This window comes from Abramis brama (assembly GCF_963993115.1).
Source record: "Abramis brama genome assembly, chromosome: 5".
Taxonomy (NCBI): domain Eukaryota; kingdom Metazoa; phylum Chordata; class Actinopteri; order Cypriniformes; family Leuciscidae; genus Abramis; species Abramis brama.
Genome location: NC_139967.1, coordinates 14911278 through 14931676, shown reverse-complemented (window position 1 = coordinate 14931676; position 20399 = coordinate 14911278). Strand labels below are relative to the sequence as shown.

Sequence of the window (20399 nt, the reverse complement as noted above, 5' to 3'; positions counted from 1 at the left end):
GATCTGACCAACTCAACCAGAGCTGCTGAGTCCGTGACCATTTTCAAGAAACGGCTGAAGACGCATCTTTTTCGGCAACACTTGATCCATTAATACTAACACTTTATCTTCTATTCTATATCTATTATCTTAAAAAAAAAAAAGTACACATACTGCGTTAGATAAAACTGGGAAGGGTCATAGCACTTGCATATTGTTGTCCTATTGTTAGTTTAACTGCTTCTATTGTTCTCATTTGTAAATATAAAATGTAAAAATATATTTCAGCATGCCATTTTACACTGCTTTTTATTTTAATTTTTTTTTAAATAATTTAAAATGAAAAGTAACCATATTTTATAATTGTAATATATATTTATATGAACAATACAAATCAGTTATTATTTCATTTTAAGTCCATTGTCCAAGTTGCATTGTGGGACAGACTTACAGTGTGCTCTGGTTGTATACTGCACATTTTGCCATATGTAATTGATTCTGGTGTTCCATGCGTACACAACCAAATTTGCATATTGTGCACAATATAGGACTACATACTGCACAAAAAGTACTTGGTATGGTAATATGCTGTTCGAAACATTCCCACAGATTCCTTTGTCAGCAGTCACACGACACACGGCTCACAAATACATGATGTATGCGCAGGGTCAGCCAGTGTGTGTGTGCATGTGTGTCTGTTGTGGCTAATGGAAAGAGAGAAAAGAAGAAGCTCTAGAAATGGACTATTTAATTGAATGCACTCGCCATTCCAGCGTTTAGACCCTTGAGATGTCATTCTGTTGCTGTTTAGATTAAAACAGTCAATAACTGTCTCAAGGCCAGTGGTTAATCTGGCACCCAGCACAACAATGAACAGAAAAGCAGGAGAGACCTTTTTAATACATAATAATTACTGTTTAAATCTGGAATTAGGTCATAGAAGACACTCGTTTAGTTAGCATAACTAAACTTCTTTCTACAGGAAGTGCCTAAAGTGACCCCTTTGCCTCCACACACAATGTTTTCTATCTACGTATGTTATTGTTGAGTCATGAGAAGGTTAATGTGTTCAGTCTCTGAACAGTTTGCTGACGGCTGCCCTGCTCTCTGCTGAGGAGGAACAAACACAGTCAAATCAATCTCACCCTTGCCCTGCTCCACTGCTCTGAACGAGGTTGCCATGTCCTCACTCTCACACGCACTATGTCACGTCTTTTCCGCCCAAACGTTCTTTCTTGTGTCAGACATTAGCTGCAGCGTCTTTACCTTATAAACATGCATTTTCTAAATTCATCTTGTTATTTGTATGACGTAATAAATGTGACTGTGAGTAGCTGTCTTATTGCATCAGTGTTGCATGATTCTGTCATGGCCTCTGCTCAGCATCAGCAACTCTGCTCTGATGCGATTTCTCCAGATTTATGTGACTTCTGTCATTGGAAGGGAGCCATTGTGTGTGTGAAAATGTGTAATGCACGTGTGTTTGTGTGGGAGCGTGTCCACACATGCCAATGAACATTAATGATGGCAGCTGTGAAATCATGCAGAGTGAACACTTGGGAATCCAAATTATTTATCATTTATTTTGGAACCCTCTACTATTCCAACAAGCGTTTGTGATTCTTACGCATTTGGTTTATCTTCACAAATGAACACAACCTATGCATTTTGAAGCCTAAATACAACCACCAAGAGTAACAAGCTAAATTAAGGCTATAAACAAACTACCCCATCGACCCAACTTCAACGTCACCACTGCTGCGAGCGACTCTTGCAATCTTTATTCAAAATCGACAAGTTGGACTGTTTGAGTTAAGAGTTTGCCAGAGAACGAGTATAAATGCAACAAAACCGTAAAAATGGACTAGTGTGCAGATGAGTTCACTTGTTCTGCGCGATGCCGTTTAATGTCCCTGATAACCTCTGTAGTTCCATTTAGACACTTGTCAACCACTGCCTTAAAACATATACATTTACATTTAGTCATTTAGCAGACGCTTTTGTCCAAAGCGACTTACAAATTAGGACCAAATTAAGCGAGTCATCGTGAAGAGGCAAAAACAACGCAAGAAGTGCTCAAAATACAAAGTGCAGGCATTGCTCAGAGTAGCATAAGCCAGATAAGGGAGGATTTAAGGGAAAATGATTTTTTTTTTTTTTAATGAGATTAAGTGCTCACGGAAGAGATGAGTTTTCAGTTGTCTTTTGAATGTTGTCAGGGATTCTGCATTCCGGATGAGGGTGGGGAGAGCATGGAACCAGCATGGAGCCGTGAATGAGAATGTTCTGGAGAGTGATTTTTTGGCTCTCTGTGATGGTACCACGAGTCGTCGCTCGTTGACCGATCGTAGGCTTCTGGTAGGGATGTAGACTCGTAGGAGCGAGTGAAAGTAGGAGGTAGCTGAGCCTGTGATAGATCTGTAAGCAAGCGTCAATGCCTTGAACTTGATGCGAGCAGCGAGAGGTAGCCAGTGCAGAGAGATGAACAGAGCAGTGACGTGGGCCCTTTTGGGCTCGTTGAAGACAAGACGAGCTGCAGCGTTCTGGATCATTTGTAGAGGTTTAGTTGCACATGATGGAAGTCCGGCCAGAAGAGCATTGCAGTAATCAAGCCTAGATATGACCAGGGCCTGGACGAGAAGTTGTGTTGCATGCTCAGTAAGGAAAGGCCTGATCTTCCTGATGTTGTGCAAACCGGCATGATCGAGTGGTCTTTGTAATTTGGTCTGTGAAGGTCAACTTGTCATCAAATATTACTCCAAGATTTCTGACCGACCTTGATGGGGTGATTGATGATGATTCTAGCTGGATAGTGAAGTCGTGCTGTAGAGACGGATTGCCAGGGAGGCAGAGAAGCTCAGTCTTTGCCAGGCTGAGCTGCAGGTGATGTTCCTTCATCCATGCCGAGATGTCCGCCAGACAGCTTGAGAACCGTGCAGCTACTGTGGGATCACCTGGTTGAAATGAGAGGAAGAGCTGTGTGTCATCAGCATAGCAATGGTAAGAGAAACCATGTGCCTGTATGATGTGTCCCAGTGATGTGGTGTAAATGGAGAAGAGGAGGGGTCCAAGAACTGAACCCTGAGGAACCCCTGTGGTCAGTTGATGTGCTTTGGATACCTCGCCTCTCCATGCGACCTTGAAGGATCTATCTGTGAGATAGGACTCAAACCAGTGGAGAGGAGTACCTGTGATGCCCAGTGATGAGAGGGTGGACAGAAGGATCTGTTGATTCACAGTGTCGAAGGCAGCAGACAGATCCAGGAGAATGAGAACTGAAGATTTGGAAGCAGCTTTTGCGGTCCGTAGGGCTTCTGTGACTGACAGTAATGCAATCTCGGTTGAAAGCCCTTTCTTGAAGCCAGATATAAAAGCTTAAAAAGTCACAAGTGGGCTATTGTAGATTAAAACATGAAAATATCTTGAACTTGTTTAGGGTTTTTAGGAAAGCTAAAGATTTAAAAAAAAAAAAAAGGATTTTAAAGTAAAATTCATTGTTTATTTGTTTCATTTATATAACCAATCAGTTATGTGCAGATACAGTGTCAGTATCAATATTCCCACATACTGTATGTTGAAAACAGACTAATCTTTTCATGAGCTATACTTTTCAGAGCACTTTATTTGTCAAAAGTACTAGTTTCTATTTGTGTAAAGCATTACTTAAAGACTTTAAATTAAAGTTGTGTGTTTGTGCTTCTACAGTCCTAACCCTACATCTTATCCACAGATGAGTTTTGCCAGTTCAGAACTTCTGTTCTCTAGTTTGACTTGATTACGAAACATATTTGTATCTGAGAATTTCAGGTTTCTTAAAAGGTAATATTTTTTGTGTAGTCACTATCTGTCCACCATCTAGTGTGTGTGTGTGTGTGTGTGTTTTGATTTAGAATGGCGGTGCTTTGTTTGCATAAGTGACTATGGTAATATCGACCATTGGGGCCTCAGCCACCTGTAAAATCAGCATTAATTAATGAGGGAAATTAGGAGGAGCTGTGCCCTCGACTCATTAATGAGAACAGCTGGAAAACACATTATGCTCTGGGGATTTGTTTCTGTTTTTAAAAGGTTTAGTGTAAGGAAATAATGAAATTTACTTCTATTCTGACTCTCTCTCTGTGTGTGTTTCTGTCTGTGTAGATGACTCGGCGGACGAGGAACCCACGTCTCAGTCAGACCACAGTGAGATCCAGGGCACTCTCAAGACTCTGGCCAGTAAGTTGGATGACTTGAGCACATGCAATGACCTGATAGCCAAGCACGGAGCGGCACTGCAGCGTTCTCTGAGTGAGCTCGAGACCTTACGTGTGCCTCTGGAGGGAGGAGAGAAAATCAAGGCTGTCAATGAGAGAGCCACCCTCTTTCGCATCACCTCCAATGCTATGATCAATGTAAGTACTGAACTAACTTTCTGTTACCACAGAATATCAGTTGGGTCAGGTTTTAATTACTGCTATTTTGTTCATTTCTGTTTTAAATGAATCTTAATTCAACTGTTCAAAGGTTTGGGGCCAGAAATAACACATTAAATTGATCAAAAACAGCAGGAAAGACTTTTTATATTGTCACAAAATATTTATATTACTAATAAATGCCTTTCTTTTGAACTTTCTATTCACCAAAAGAATCCTGAATATGTTTATCACATTTTCCGCAAAAATATTAAACAGTACAGCTGTTTTCCACATTGATAATAATAGGAAATGTTTCCTGAGCACCAAATCACATTATTTCTGAAGGATCATGTGACTGAAGACTGGAGTAATGATGCTGAAAATTCAGCTTTGCCATCACAGGAATAAATTACATTTTAAAATAATTTAAAATAGTAAACAGTTATTTTAAATTGTAACAATATTTCACAATACTGTTTTTATTGTAATTTTTTATTTTAAAAAAAAATGCAGCCTTGGTGAACAGAAGAGACTTTTTTCAAAATATTTAACCAGCCCAAACTTTTAAACTGTACTCTATGTTACTTTGTATAAGCAAATGGGATACTGAGAATATTATTTCTGGAGCTTGAGAAATGTGTCTCCCTTTTCATGAACTACCTAACTTATATTTAGGACTGGTTGTGTTTAGTGTGTTCAATCATCTGGACAGTAATGTTCAGAAAGAGTGGGATGGAAGATTGTGGTTCATTTATCAAAATGGACAAATTGAAACCTAATCCAGTATTAGCTCTCTTACCCAAACATACAGACCCAGGTGTGAAACTAGCTCCAGAACAGCAGTTTAACTTTGAATCCTTTCCAGAGAAAATCCTAATCTGTGCTCAAATTGCATGTTCAGTGTGGCTCTAAAGTCAAACGTAGTTGCAAATACCTGGATCGAAGATTGTTTTTCTTTTTTTTTTGTGTAATCAATGAAGGCAGAACTGGCCTCCACTGCTGTGATCAATACAAGTCTAGGAATAGCTCTCACTTTTATGGATGTCCTTTGTGTCTTTGATTTCCTAAATCAAATTTTGGAAAGGTATCACTACTCTCAGTTATGGAAATCAATATTGAAGGTGATTTCGTGAACTCATCACACTTGAAAAAGTCTCTTATGCTCACCATGGCTACATTTATTTGATCAGTAATACAGTAAAAACAGTAATATTGTGAAATATTATTAGAATTTAAAATAGCTGTTTTCTCCTTTGTATATTTTAAAATGTAATTTATTCCTGTAATGGCAAAGCTGAATTTTCAGCAGCCATTACTGTAGTGTCACATGATTCTTCAGAAATCATTATAATATGCTGATTGATTTTAAAAACGGTTGTGCTTCTTAATATTTTTGTTGAAACTGACAAAAAATTGTAGGATTGTTTTTGATGTAGAAATGTAGAGATGTGAATGTAGAAAGATCAAGATAACAGAATTTATTTGAAATAAATATTTCTTAACATTATAAATGTCTTTACAGTCACTTTTGATCGATTTAATTCATCCTTGCTGAATAAAAATATTATTTATAAATATTACTTACCCCAAACTTTTGAAAAGGTAGTGTAGGTGAATGAAATTTCATGCTATTTATTTTGACTCTGTGGGTTTCGCAAAAGTATTTTGAACAAATAATTCATAATCATAATTGTGATAGTTGGTACGCCACTTTAGTCTTCACAGCCAGACTTTTGTGTATCAGCATCAACATTTTCTGAAAAAGTGAGTTTGGTCATTTCCATGCTCATTAGTTTGTTAAAAAAAAACTTTTGCTTCACAAAAGCCATAGGTAAGAAGTAGCTACACTGTCGGAGAACTGATATAGAGCAAACTATCTGAACAGGTGCACCAATTCAACAGTCTTTAGATTTGTGTTCAATGATGATTTCTATACAATTCTTGATGCACTGTTTTGTAAGAACCATTATAAGAATCTAATAGTTCCATTTCCTCACTTCTTGGTTTTAGTATCAACCATTAGCCTTGCAGACAGCAGTCAAGACCTGAGTGTTTGAGGTGATGTAACAGACAAACATGCTATAACACATTCATTAGTGAGATCTCTGTTTAATCAGCTGTGTAGACTCTTCTTTTGTTCATCTTTGAAATGATTAGTTGCCAGCTGAACAGAACTACACATGCATAATGAAAAGTGCTGAACAGCATTGTGGATCCAGCTCATTAAAGCACTTGGACAGGCCGAGCCACAGCAGTTTTAATGAGAGGCAGAGGGAAACCATTCTTTTCGGTGTGTGTGGTGTGAAGGATAAACAGATGATCTTATATTTAATAATATACATATTACATCTATTTGAAACAAGGAGAGAGAATAAAGGGACTTTTTTTCTTTTTGTCACTCTTTGAATGACACTCTTTGAACATCATACACTACTCCTCAAAAATTTGGGGTTGGTATGATTTTTCATGTTTTTGAAACAAGCCTTTTTTATGCTCAACAAGGCTGCATTTATTTGATCAAAAATACAATAAAAACAGTAATTTTGAGAAATATTTTACTATTTAAAATAACTGTTTTCTATTTTAATATATTGTAAAGTGTAACTTTTTTCCGTGATGCACAGCTGAATTTTTAGCTGTGATTACTCCAGTCTGATTTGGTGCTCAAGAAACATTTCTTATTATCATCAGTGTTGAAAACAGTTGTGCTGCTTTATATTTTTGTGGTAACTTGGTAGATTTTTCAGGATTCTTTGAATAAAGAGTCTTTACTGTCACTTTTGATCTATTTAATGCATAAAAAATACTGACCCCCAAACTTTTGAACGGTAGTATATATCAGGATTGTGTGAAGTCCAGTGCGATTAGGGTGAATACAGGAAAAATGGGACACTTTCTGATCCTAAATGAAAGACATTTTAAATACAAAAACCTTGTCTCGCTTAACTTGTATTCACCCCTACTGAAACTGAGAGAAAGCAGCTGTGTGAATCTGTTGGTGCAGTGGCCCTAAAAACTAATTGGACACTTATATCACATTTAAAAAATCTCAGAATCTCTTTGCATTATACAGCAAAAATATCACACCAAGTGGCATTCTGAGAATCTATCTAGATTCTAGACATAATTATGTTGAAATATTATTGAGAATCTCACTGGGTATTTCTCTAAATTCAATGAATCATCTATCAATTTTACACTCTGAATCACATGGTTCTCCCTCCCCCTCAACTATTTTAAAGGGCATTTCTTGGATATGAGGATGTACGATACACACATGCGTCTCTTTCCTCTAAACTCTTCCTGAAGTCACGAGCAGTCTGGGGCCCAGGGCCTCACTCAGCAAAAAAAAAGTGGAAGTGTTGCTTAAGTTAAAGGTGAGAAGCTGTAGTTTCATGAACGTGTTAGCAAGCCGCAGTCACATGCTGAGTGTAGCACAGAGGATCCTCTATCGCAGCAGAGCTCTGGACGCTCAGTGCTGACAGGAGTCAGGTAAGTGCAGGGGTTTGTCGCTTTCTTTGTGGAATTTAAAGGAGCAGAGTGTGTGGCCAAGAGCGCAAGAGTACTTTAACTATGGTACAGCATCCAAAATTAGCACTTGCAAAGTGCCAAATGTGAGTAAAAATTGGCTTGTTAAGTGAATTAAACTTGTGAGTTGGCTGGAAACTTTATTACGGACTACACAAGTAGTTTAAGTCGAAATGTAAGAATGGTTTTCTGACATTCGCTGATATGAATGATTTGAGCGATTATAGACGTTTACAAAAATGCGAACAAAGATACAAACTGAAGTCTATAAAAAACATATGTTGTGCATATAACAATCTATCTATCAAAAAAAAAAAAAAAAAAAACCTTAAATCCATGTGGCAACATTTAATATTCTTTAAATGAATGCCACCAAAATAAAAATGTAAGAATCTAAAATCCCAATGTCTTTTATAAAATGTTATAATTTTATAAAAAATAAAAAAATAAAATAATGCAAAATACATTTTCATGGTCAGTTAAAATATTTAGCATTTAAATATGAATTTTATTATGTAATCTTTTATTAATTAAGTATTTCAATATATAGAGAGAGATTCAGACTTCTATCCGAAGCAACTTAAACCGTATAAAGCTATATGTATTTTCATTTGTTGTTAATTGAACCCATGACTTTTGCATTACTTGTCCCAAGCTCTACAGGATCTTATAGCTTTTTCGATTTACCTGCCAATGCAGGTGTGGCAAAAGGTGAAAGGTGAATTTTGGACATTGATTCTGTGCCTATTTGTTATAAACTGAGTCACTTATGTGTCTGTGGTTTCTGATCCAGCACAATAGGGTCAGTCAGTTTAGTCATGTCATTGTGCCTCCACAGGAGACAAGGGAGATGGACAAAGAAACAGTGATCAAGGGAGAGATGAAGAAAAGAGTACAGTCGAGAGATTTCACTGACACCCAGAGGCAGTGGCACTGTTAAAGACGTGATTGGTTGTGACTGCGAGCTGCCTTAATGATTTTGTGGCTGTACTGTAGTCTCAGTTATTAACATGATTGATGAGCTGTGATGAGAGAGATGCTCTCACAGATTCTGAGTTTGGTTACAAGAGGTATTTTTAGTGAAACCTATGTGTGATGAGGGCTATTCTTCTTAATAATGAGGAAGAAACATGCCATTTGTCATACATTGCACTATTTGTAGGGGAAAAAGTTGCTAGGTTGTCATGTTTCAGTGCTTATATGAAACTATCGGAAACAAAATCTGCAGAGCTTTAAAGATATAATTATACTTAGATGTTTTAGAATTTTGCAACATTGACAGTTTTTTTGATGTGTATTTCTGTAAAGCTGCCTTGAAGCAATCATGGATTGCCTCAAACATGCATTTTAGTCTGGGACTAGGCTTAAGCCTTGTCTGCTAAACTTTGAAAGCGCAGCCTCTGACAAATAGCATTTTCCTCTGGGTACAAGCATGTGACCATGCATGCTATTGACCAAGAGTAACCTCTCTTACATGCTTCTACATTGCTCAATACTGCTAGTCAGACTCAACTTAAAAAAAAAAAAACATGACTCAGCCCATAGACAGTCTGTATGTTTGCGTGTTTCTGAACGTGCACTGGCCATCAGATTAATTCTTTCACTTCTGCTTTCAGCCCGTGATCAATTTCAAAAACTCTTTGACATTTCTGTCACATATAATTCATTATATGTTGTAAGACACTTCATTTGTTGTGAGACATTTCACAGACAATTCAATAAGAACAATAAACAAAAGCCAGTCAGGAGAGAAAAATAGAAGAAATGCAGAGAAAGGGGAAGATGGAGAGAGGAAGGTATTTCCATGATCTCTTCCTGTGGGGATCATTTTTATGAGGGAGACCAGAGCAGTAATGAGGAAACAGGTGAATTCATGTGTGGTGCCTGTGGCAGGAGGACAGATAAGATCCCTAGAGAATTTAGGAACCGGGATTATCGTGATGGAGATAGTGAGGGAAAACAAAGACAAAAAGGATGTGGAGGCAGAATTTGCTCCACACCTCTGGAATCAATGATTTTGGCTTATGATAATATATTTTAAAATTAAAAATGTCGAATATAGACCCTTATACAAAGTTATGTTCTAAAACTGTAGATGGCGCAGGCCCTTAACAATCTGCTTGCTGTATTTGTAGCCAATGAACTTGCTGCTCAACATTCAAATTTTGGACTATTGTTTGCTGTAGCAGTTTGCAGTGCGCTTTCAGAAAACCTCCACCTTCCCCAGCTCCACCTGTATAGATCTTCTACGGGGGTCATTCATGTATGCTTGTACAGCGGCAGCATTAAAATAAAATCATAGCATAAAATCTTTGACATTAACACCCACCAAATGCGGGTGGATTTCAGCAGTGGCGTGTAACACAGACACTTTTTTAACACAGACACAGCATGTTGAATTTGATATAATATACATTTTTCAATTGCAGTCTTTTAAAAAGGCATCTGAAGTGCAATCTAGTGTTGTCAAAAATATAGATTTTTCAATACATATCTATACTGAAATATCTGAAACCCCTCCGCAGGATCAACAATATCAGCTGCATGTTCTCGCTCTCTAATCTCTCCAACAGCGAGTTGACACACAAACCCCTTTACTCACTCGTTACATTTGCTCCGGATGAATATTGTTGGTGTTACAGGGCTTGAATTTTGCGTGAGGGATGGCGCGTATTGAGCATGATTTCACTCATTCCTGCAGACCCAAAGTGTGCGCACAAAGTATATTGGCTATATAAAACAGTATATAGGGTCGGTATATGTGTATATGTGTATTGGCTATATAACATACAGTATATGTGTCAGGTCTTAAAGTGACGGCAGCCTAATATACCGGTTGCCAAATTATGAGATAATGTTAAAAATCTATGGTATTGATGTCAAAATTGTGGCCAGTGAAAATGCTGAATGGCTAGCAACTTTGGAAAACCACAAGCCACAGTGTCTGGTGAGCAATAAAGTTCAAAAGGTTCATGTTCTTCCGGGTAATGCTCTACTGTTTCAGCTCTATGTTTGGGTCAAAACGAGGTTGATCATGGAGGCAGATCTTTAGCAGCAGAATCAATCCCCTCTGGTTTACGTTGCACTTATTTTATTCCTAAATCTTCTGTATTTGTGTTGATGTTTAACCCGTGTCTCATATCTTCCCGCGCAGGCGTGCCGAGATTTCTTGGACCTGGCAGAGAGCCACAGCCGCAGATGGCAGCGAGTACTTCAGCATGAGCGAGAGCAACGCACCCACCTAGAGGAGACCATCGAGCAGCTAGCCAAGCAGCACAACAGCCTGGAACGAGCCTGGAGAGAAGCCCCTACACACGCAGTCAACACGCCCGATACGCCCACCACTGACACGGGTGAGACGCTGGAGCCCGCGATCATTCAGAACGGAATGAGCTCAGTTATGAGACATGACCTGTGTTGATAACATGATAAACCACCATGACTGCTGTAGTGGTACTAGCTGTGTTTATTTGCTTGTGCAGGAGTGAGTGAAAGGTCCCGGAAAGAGGAAGCGAGTGATGAAGATGAGGATACAGAGTTTTTTGATGCCATGGAGGACTCACCTGCCTTTATAACAGTGACTGCCACGGACCCTTCTCAACACAGGTCAGCTTCATCCCACTCAATCCAAAAATGAAAGAAGAAAAAAAATCATACAGGCTTTTCCACATCATGAGGGGTTTGTATTGTTTGGGTGAACTATCACTATAAGTGTTGTTCTGCCAGGTGGTTTTAAACACGTGACTAAAGGATGATGACACTGATCTAGAGGTCTGCACTCCCACAGGATTCCCATGGGAGCCTAGACTAAATGTCTAAGCGGGTACAGGCGGCATTCATTTAAGTCGTGGGTTAGAGAAAGGCAGAGGCAGTCTGTGAGAAAATGGAGCATTTGAAAAATAGTAGTTAAAAATAGATTTTTTATTAACAATGAATTCAAAATACATTTCTTAATCCACCTTCCTACTATCTTCGACAAACTACAGGCTGGAAGTCTCGAGATGCGCGGAGTAGAAAACCAACAATGCTTTTCTTTCAAACGTATTGTCATTTGTTTTGTGTGGATATATTCATGCATTCACTAAGCAGAGGATAACTTCTGCTTCATGAGCAATTTGGAAGATCTGTGCGACTGCCACAAAGCGTCGAAATGCAATTATCGTACACGAATTTCGGAGATAGTGGCTTAGGTTCTCTGCTCAGTGAGCTGACAACGTGTAGTAACACAATAACCTAACTGGTCTTTTTTTTGTATATTTAAAGTATTGTGAACACCTGTGATGTATGTATTTCTTTAATTTTTGCTCATTAGGGAACGAGAAATCAAATGCTATAAAATGGTACCTAAATTATGGAATGGATGGGGGCAAAAAACTGATCTGGTCCTTGTAAAGGGCTCTTTGCTGGCTGCATGATGTGTTAGCAACTCCAGATGCCTTTATTCCATCAATCAAACACAATGTCTCTCTCTTTCTTGTCCGTGCAGGCGTTCTCAGAGTAATCTCAGTGGTGCTAGCGGAGGACAGCCCAGTGACTGCAACCAGGAAGACAATGTAAGTATGACATGAAAAAAGAGCCCAAAACAAAGGAAAATCTCAGACTACAAATCTAATTTAAAACCAAATAGTAAGACATTCTGAAATACTAAAACAAATGTACTTGTCACCAGGGCCTGAAATTTGTTTTGGAAAATGGGGGTGACAAAGAAGAGTGCCTTACAAACATTCCAATAAACACAGCACAAGGAAGTTTGATTTGATTTTTTGAATTGAATTTATTTATTTTAACAAAAATTTAAGTGCTATTTGATTTGTCATACTAAGAGAGAGAGAGAGAGAGAGAATTCAGGCCCTGGTAACTCAAGTTGTTATGCTTATATTTTGTAATGAAAAGTTTTTATTAAGCTAATGTTAAGTAGAATCATTTTCATTATTGGCCTCAGACACATTATTTTATGTGGAGTAGGGATTCAGTAGACTCGGGGATACGTTTTTTCCTTTTTGTGTGTGTGTGTGTGTGTGTGTGTGTGTGTGTGTATGTGTGTGTGTGTACAGATGACAACGTTGTCAAAATGATCCCTGTTTACACGGATCCACAAAAATGACTCAAATAATGTATTATGCTGCCAGGCCAGTAGTTGGCGATGGCACTTTGTAAAGAAACACTATGCGCCTTTAGACTGAACACGTACAACGCATGTGCATGTCGTCACCGACATGTTTTCACAAATTCTTTTGTAGTTTACATGGAGACAATAACGGTATCGTTTTCAAAAACGTGCACTTTAAAGTCCCGTTTTCAAAAGTTTGCATTTTCATGCCCCCAAAACGCTGTTGTTGTGTGACAATGAATGGCCAAAACGCATAAAAAGTTTTCTGTGTTTAGTTGAAAACGGTGTCGTGTAAACAGCCCCTCAGTGTGACTGTGAGTATTTCCTCAGGGGGTCTGTGTTCATCATGGGCTCTCACAGCTGTTGTTCGTCTCAATTAACCGACTCTTAATTAACTGATATCTGCTCCTCTTTTCTTCTCTCTCTTGGTGACTCACTTTCTGAGACAGATGGAGCATCAGTCAGTGTTTTTGTTCCTCAAGGGCAATGCGGCCCTTCAAATAATGTCTTTCAGAACAAACACATTACACATTTCTGATGTGTTTTAATACAAACACTCTTGTCTCTCTGTCTTCTTTTTTTTAGTGTTCTGTGTGCAGTAATGACTTTTCAGGGAAAGAGTTGCAGCCTCACAGGAAGAGGCGGACCCAGATCCCAGAGAAGCCCAACTATTCGCTCAATCTGTGGAGCATCATGAAGAATTGCATTGGCAAAGAGCTCTCTAAGATCCCAATGCCTGTAAGTTGCATACACATACTGAATCAGTTACTTTCCTATGTGTATATGTTTTTTTAAACAATTTGACATCATTTGTGATATCACATATTGAAGAAATGTTCCTAAATGCAAGGTTAGAATCAGTGCATTGCAGATCATTGAGAACAGTAAGAAGTGTCCAGATGACATACTTTTTGCATGAACATTACCATTCAAAAGTTGAAAAATAAATTAAAAAATGCTTTTATTAATTTAAAGTGACAGTAAAGATTTCTAATTCAAATAAATGAACTTTCTATTCATAAAAAAATTGGAAAGAAATTATATTATAAACACATTTCCACAAAAAAAAAAAAGGTTGAGCAGCTCAACTGTTTCCAACATTGATAATAATAAGAATTGCTTGTAATGGCTGCTAAAAATTCAGCTTTGGCATCATATGAATCAAGTACATTTCAAAATATATAAAATATAATAGAAATATAGAAAACCGTTATTTTAAATTGCAATATCTCACAATATTACAGTCTTGGTGAGAATACCAGACTTCTTTTAAAAACATTTAAAAATCTTAACAGCCCCAAACTTTTAAACGTTTTTTAAGCTAATATTGCGTACAACCCCTTGCACTATGGAAGAGTTTTAAATTAATAAAAAAATAAAATAAAAAATACAAAGCTAAAGCTACCACAACTTTAAATATACAAATCTTTAGGGAAAGTGATTCATTTTAAAGGTATCAAATATAGGTAGATGCAAACATGTGTCAAAGGGATCTGTGGTATTAAGACACAATTTCGTGACAGTAGCATCTCCCTGGCTTGAAGAATGTGAATTGGGACACAGCCATGGTCTCTTTCTGTCTCTCTCTGTGTCCAGGTGAACTTCAACGAGCCCCTGTCAATGCTGCAGCGCTTGACGGAGGACCTGGAGTACTACGAGCTGCTGGATAAGGCGGCGCGCTGTGAGAACTCTCTGGAGCAGATGTGTCTGGTCGCAGCCTTCTCTGTCTCCTCATACTCCACCACAGTGCATCGGACGGCCAAGCCCTTCAACCCTCTTCTGGGAGAGACCTACGAACTGGACCGCCTAGAAGAATTCGGTTACCGTTCCATCTGCGAACAGGTCAGTGTTTGAGTCAAAGGGTCTGTAATATACGGGGAAAACTATTTGTTAGCATTTACATTAATCTCAGTCTCAGTTATTTGGCTAGTACAGGACATGCATGCACTACAGTTCTAAAGTTTGGGGTTGGTAAGATGTTTGAATGTTTTTGAAAGAAGTCTTTTCTGCTCACCAAGGCTGCATTTATTTGTAAAAACAATAGTATTGTGAAATATTATAACAATTTAAAAGAACTATCTATTTTATTGTATTTTAAAATACAATCTATTCCTGTGATGGCAAAGCTGAATTTTCAGCAGCCATTACTCCAGTCTTCAGTGTCACATGATCCTTCAGAATCCTTCTAATATGCTTATCCATTTTGAAAACAGTTGTGCTGCTTAATATTTTTGTGGAAACCGTGATACATTTTTTTTATCCAGGATTCTTGATGAATTGAAAGTTTTAAAGAACATAAATTATTTAGAATATCATTTTTTGTCACAAAAGTCTTTACTGTTAGATTTGATTCATTTAATGCATCCTTGCTGAATTAAAGTATTCATTTCTTTCCAAAAGAAAAAAAATCTGACCCCAAACTTAGTTTGAATGCTGTCTTCAGTTGATAAATGCAAAAAGCAACATCAAAGTCAATCATGGTATCATGAAAATTACATTTACATTTCATTGCGTTTATTTATTTAGCTGACACTTTCATTCAGAGAAGCCTATAAATGAGGAATTTAGCAATGAGAGAAGGAATGAGTAATGAAGCAATTTATCCTTAAGGAGCCAATGTGTAAGCAGTGTCACAGCAGTGATTTTCAGTCACCGTCATCCATCACTGGAGATGCTTCTCCTGCCAGGTTTAGTGTGTGGAGAGTAAAAATGGCTGTGAGAATACCTGAATCACCCAAAGAAAGTCCACAAATGTCTGAATGAATAAAGAGACAGCGCCCCCTAGTGGTGTATTTTATATACAGCTGGGCTGATATTTACCCATAATCTCTTAGGTCAGTCATCATCCGCCGGCAGCCGCTCATCATGTGATGTCACAGCGAGGCTGGACCCTGTGGCAGGAAATCACCATCGCTAGCAAGTTCCGTGGCAAATACCTCTCCATCATGCCTCTGGGTAAGTCTTATCTCACTATTCTTCACACAAACAAATGTACACATGTACAAGGTTCTTTCACAAAAGTAACCCAAAATTCACACACATTGTTTGTTGTTTTAATTTAATGTCACACAGAGTATTACTTCTAGATTTCTCTCTCATATGACTTGTATGAATGATGAATTATGAACTTACTGTCCAATCTGCTCTGAGTTGTATCCTTGTCAGGATCCTTGTCATCCTTATTTGGATTAGCAGACACACACACACATACACTGACTTTCTCTCTGTCTAATCAGGTGCGATCCACCTGCACTTTCACGCGAGTGGAAACCACTACGTGTGGCGTAAAGTCACCTCCACCGTCCACAACATCATCGTGGGCAAACTGTGGATTGATCAGGTTGAACTTCTGACATTATTTTTGGATAACTGATGTTTATGTTGTTTATTTCAAATGTTCAAAACCTAGCAATGTCAAGGAGAACTTTAGTTTTACTTTTTTGTATTTTTCTAATAAAGTGGTTCTCAATTTTTTGCGATGTCCTCTTCTGAAACTACTAAAACTGACAAAAAAACATTTGACAGTTGAACAATGCAGCCAATGAAGTTTTTGATTGTAAAACATTTTTTTGGCTTTAAGACACTTTTTCTGTTCAATAACAAAAACTTTATTGAGGATAACACATACCTCCATGACCCCCATATTTTGAGGACCACTGGGAAGTCTTTCTCACTTTTAATCTCATTTTTTCTTTTAGTCAGGAGATATTGATATAGTCAACCACACAACCAAAGAGACCTGTCAGCTCAAGTTCTCTCCCTACAGTTACTTTTCAAGGGAAGTCCCACGAAAGGTACGTTTTGGACTTAAATTGTCTACCCCAGGGGTGTCCCAATCCTGCTCCCGAAGAGCCACTGTCCTGCAGAGTTTAGCTCCAATCCCAGTTAAACACACCTGAACCAGATCTTCAAGATCTTACTAGGCATACTAGAAACTTTCAAGCAAGTTGGAGCTAAACTCTGCAGGACAGTCTCTAGGACCAAGTTTGGACACCCATGGTCTACGATGTCCTTCTCCCTGTGATTAATATTTGAGTTTTACTGAGAACTGATAAGAACCAGTTTGAATTTAGCTAAATCATCTTTCTATCCTGCTTTTCTATCCTACTCTCTCAATCTCTTCAAGCTTCTGTAGTTCAACCCCAGAGCTTGTTACCCTTGTTCTCCTTGTTCTCCCACTGTAAGGTCACAGGGGTGGTGATGGACAGTGACGGCCAGGCCCACTACATCCTGTCAGGCACATGGGACGATAAGATGGAGAGCGCCAAGATCGTGCAGAGTAGCCGAGGAAGCAGCAGCTCTGAGGGCAAACAGAAGACGGTCTATCAGACTCTCACACCCAAACTGCTGTGGAAGAAATACCCTCTACCGTAAGACACGTCAAGTAATGCATGACACAGTCAAGAGGGCAAAATGTATGTTCAGTGGGTTCAGTTCATATTAATGTCTGGCTTGTAATGCAATTCAATTTCCCGTATTAGATCAGTAAATTACTTGCCTACTGACCGACAGTTCAAACTACCTACCAATCAACTGAACTAACTACTTACCTATTGAACAACCAACAACCCTACCTATCGACCAACCAAGTTACATACCAAACTAAGTCCTATGGGTAGTAAATTTGGCAGGTAATTAGTAGTTGCAGTGGAAGCAACTCAACTACTTAAGTGCTAAAATACCTACCGACCGACTCCTTACCTGCAGAACTAACTACCTTCACCACTTACTTACCCACCAGACTAACTAATGAACTAACTAAAGATGTAGTAAGGCCTTGCTCAAGAGATTAGATTCTCTGATTATTTCATTTTTTGCATTTGTTAAAATTTTTCATTTATTTTTCTATTTGTTTGTCATTCTCCTCTCCCAATCACCATCACTCAGAGAGAATGCTGAGAACATGTACCATTTCTCCTCTCTGGCTCTGACTCTGAACGAGGAAGAAGTGGATGTTTGTTTGACGGACAGCAGGCTGAGGCCAGACCAGCGGCTGATGGAAGCGGGACGCTGGGATGAGGCCAACGCAGAGAAACAAAGGCTAGAGGAGAAGCAGAGAGCTACGAGGAGGAGGAGAGATGCTGAGGCATCCGATGCCATAGATGAAGGTGAGGGGAGGTCAAAGGTCACGCAGGACAGTCACGTCCCTGCGACATTTTGTTGGGTTTCATACCTCAAACACCTATACCATTTAAATATAAATTCCAGTTATCTACCACAACAGTTTAGTCAGAACAGTCCCAGTTGGCTGATCTTAGGCTGTTCCTCTGATGATTTTATTGTTGTTTTGTGTTCCAGGACGAGACTTTGAGTGCTACAGGCCGCTGTGGTTCCACCAGAGGACGGATGAAATGACAGGAGAGACTAGTTTCGTTTATAAGGGGGGTTACTGGGAGGCCAAAGAAAGACAGGACTGGAATATGTGTCCTATGATCTTCTGAACACACGAAACACTTGACTAACTCTGCAGACAAAGACAAAAGGAGAATAAACCCTCTACATGGACTTACCTCTTGGGACTGCAGAGATTGTGGAGACAGGTCGTCAACACTTGCGTGTGTTTGAGTGTGTGTGTGTTTAGTGTGAGTGTGTGTTTGCGGCCCAATGACATATATCTTTGCCTGACTCTTAACGGACTCTGATGTTCACCTCAAAGATGAGTGTGTGGGAGAAATGTGCCGTTGAACTCTCCAAGTGCCGCCCCAGTTTATCTTCCAAAGCAAATCAGGTTCTTTTTATTCAGAACAACCCTATCACAAATGCACTTTCCTCTCTTCCCAACGTCTCTGACAGTGAAGTACAAGGCTCTGAGTCTGGATTAGAATGAGATCATATCAAAGACACTCCTCCCCCTCCTCTGCTGGCCAGGACAAAACATGAAGAAACTTACATATGAAGGAGGAGAATCAACACAAAGCATCTGCAACATTTATGTGAATTATCGGATTGTTCAGCTTGTGTACTTTAAATTTCTTATCAACAATACCATATTTGGGCAAAGGAAGTTATTTTATTTGCATATCCCAGAGAATTACAAGAGCCCGATTGGGCTCTTTTATTGAACACTCAGCTGAAGACCTTCTCCCGGCTCCGCCCACTTTGCATAGCTAGTGACGGATAAGATTCATGTCATGTCTTCAGTCAGCCAATGAGCTTCAGACAAGCATTAAAAGAGCCCTTGAGTCTGTTGTATTGGGCAGTGCAGGTATTCTGACACAGACATGTTTTACACTCATGAATTATCATGCACATTAATTAGCTGCTTCCTGCATTGGTGCAGTGGAGCCCCCAGTGGACATTTTCATGTTACTGTGACAGCCACAGTACAGTGCATAGCAATGCAATTAAAAATCTTTTTTTGTACAATCAGGATACTTAATGAATGAACAATCAACCAATAAAAGTAAACAAGTCACCCTGCTTGACTTTCTCAGAGGACATGGCAAACAATTATCCATTCACAGAACAATGTGTGATACTGAAAACACAAGTGAAGTTTTGTGTTTATAATATGCTTGTATTTATTAGTAGAGATAGTAGTTTAAAACATGCCCAAAGGTTCCCGAAGAAGGGGGCCGCTATATTTCACATTACAATGTGGTGATAGAGAAAAGCAGCACGTTGTATATTATCATCTTTTTGAACTGGTAATTTCAGTGTCCCTGTAACACAAAATTACATTTCTTATTGAGGTTATAAATCATTAGGACTCAGGAGTGACAAATTTCCGTTTTGCAGATGTTTCTATTGTAAAGTTGTATGACTTCAGTTAGACTCACAGAATAAAATCATAAAGTGTTTTTTTTTTTTTTTCATCTTAAAGTCTTCAAGACCTGACATCACTGGAGATCAGTTCTCACTTTATTTCTGATTGCTGGCAAGAATGTAGAATTAGGCTCACGCCAGTGACGCCACTATATGTATTTTGTGATAACCATATTATTAATACTAATACTGCTATTATGAAGGATACAAAAGTAATGATGCCATGCCATCCTAATAAATGCTGTGTTTTGGTAAAAATCTGAATTTTAACTAAGATGTTTACTCTTTTAATCTAAAATGATCCAGCTAGTCAAAGTTTAATTTTTGACAAGCTGTCAATGTATTTATTATAAATGTTAATATTTTCTATTAAAGCACACTGACTTGCATACTGGCAGGCACTTTTTATGTCTATACATTTGCTAGGAATGTTTTGGTATCATGCAGAATGAATGAAGAGGATATGGTGAGTTTAGACTTTTAATTGAACCCGGGTTCAGTCTGTGTTTTGGGAACTAATGAGCCACAAGAGACATTTTTCATCACCAGCTAGGCTGTTCTAGAGATTTTCTGACCTCTGAAAAATCAGCTTAAATCTTTTTCGCATGGTTCACCTGTTCAAG

At 38.6% G+C, this 20399-nt stretch overlaps 1 protein-coding gene across 3 annotated transcripts in view; it reads left to right on the top strand.

Moving 5' to 3' along the window:
* osbp2b (oxysterol binding protein 2b) overlaps positions 1-20165 on the top strand; it is a 90772-nt gene extending 70607 nt beyond the window's left edge. For all 3 annotated transcript variants that reach the window (XM_084115334.1, XM_084115333.1, XM_084115335.1), the window contains 12 exons: positions 4120-4370; positions 11056-11254; positions 11384-11507; positions 12388-12454; positions 13597-13749; positions 14608-14853; positions 15846-15966; positions 16248-16351; positions 16710-16805; positions 17197-17381; positions 17899-18119; positions 18310-20165. In XM_084115334.1, coding sequence (XP_083971460.1) covers positions 4120-4370; positions 11056-11254; positions 11384-11507; positions 12388-12454; positions 13597-13749; positions 14608-14853; positions 15846-15966; positions 16248-16351; positions 16710-16805; positions 17197-17381; positions 17899-18119; positions 18310-18452 — 1910 coding nt within the window. In that variant the 3' untranslated portion in view covers positions 18453-20165. The remainder of the gene's footprint in view (positions 1-4119; positions 4371-11055; positions 11255-11383; positions 11508-12387; positions 12455-13596; positions 13750-14607; positions 14854-15845; positions 15967-16247; positions 16352-16709; positions 16806-17196; positions 17382-17898; positions 18120-18309) is intronic.
* Positions 20166-20399: the final 234 nt, after the last annotated feature.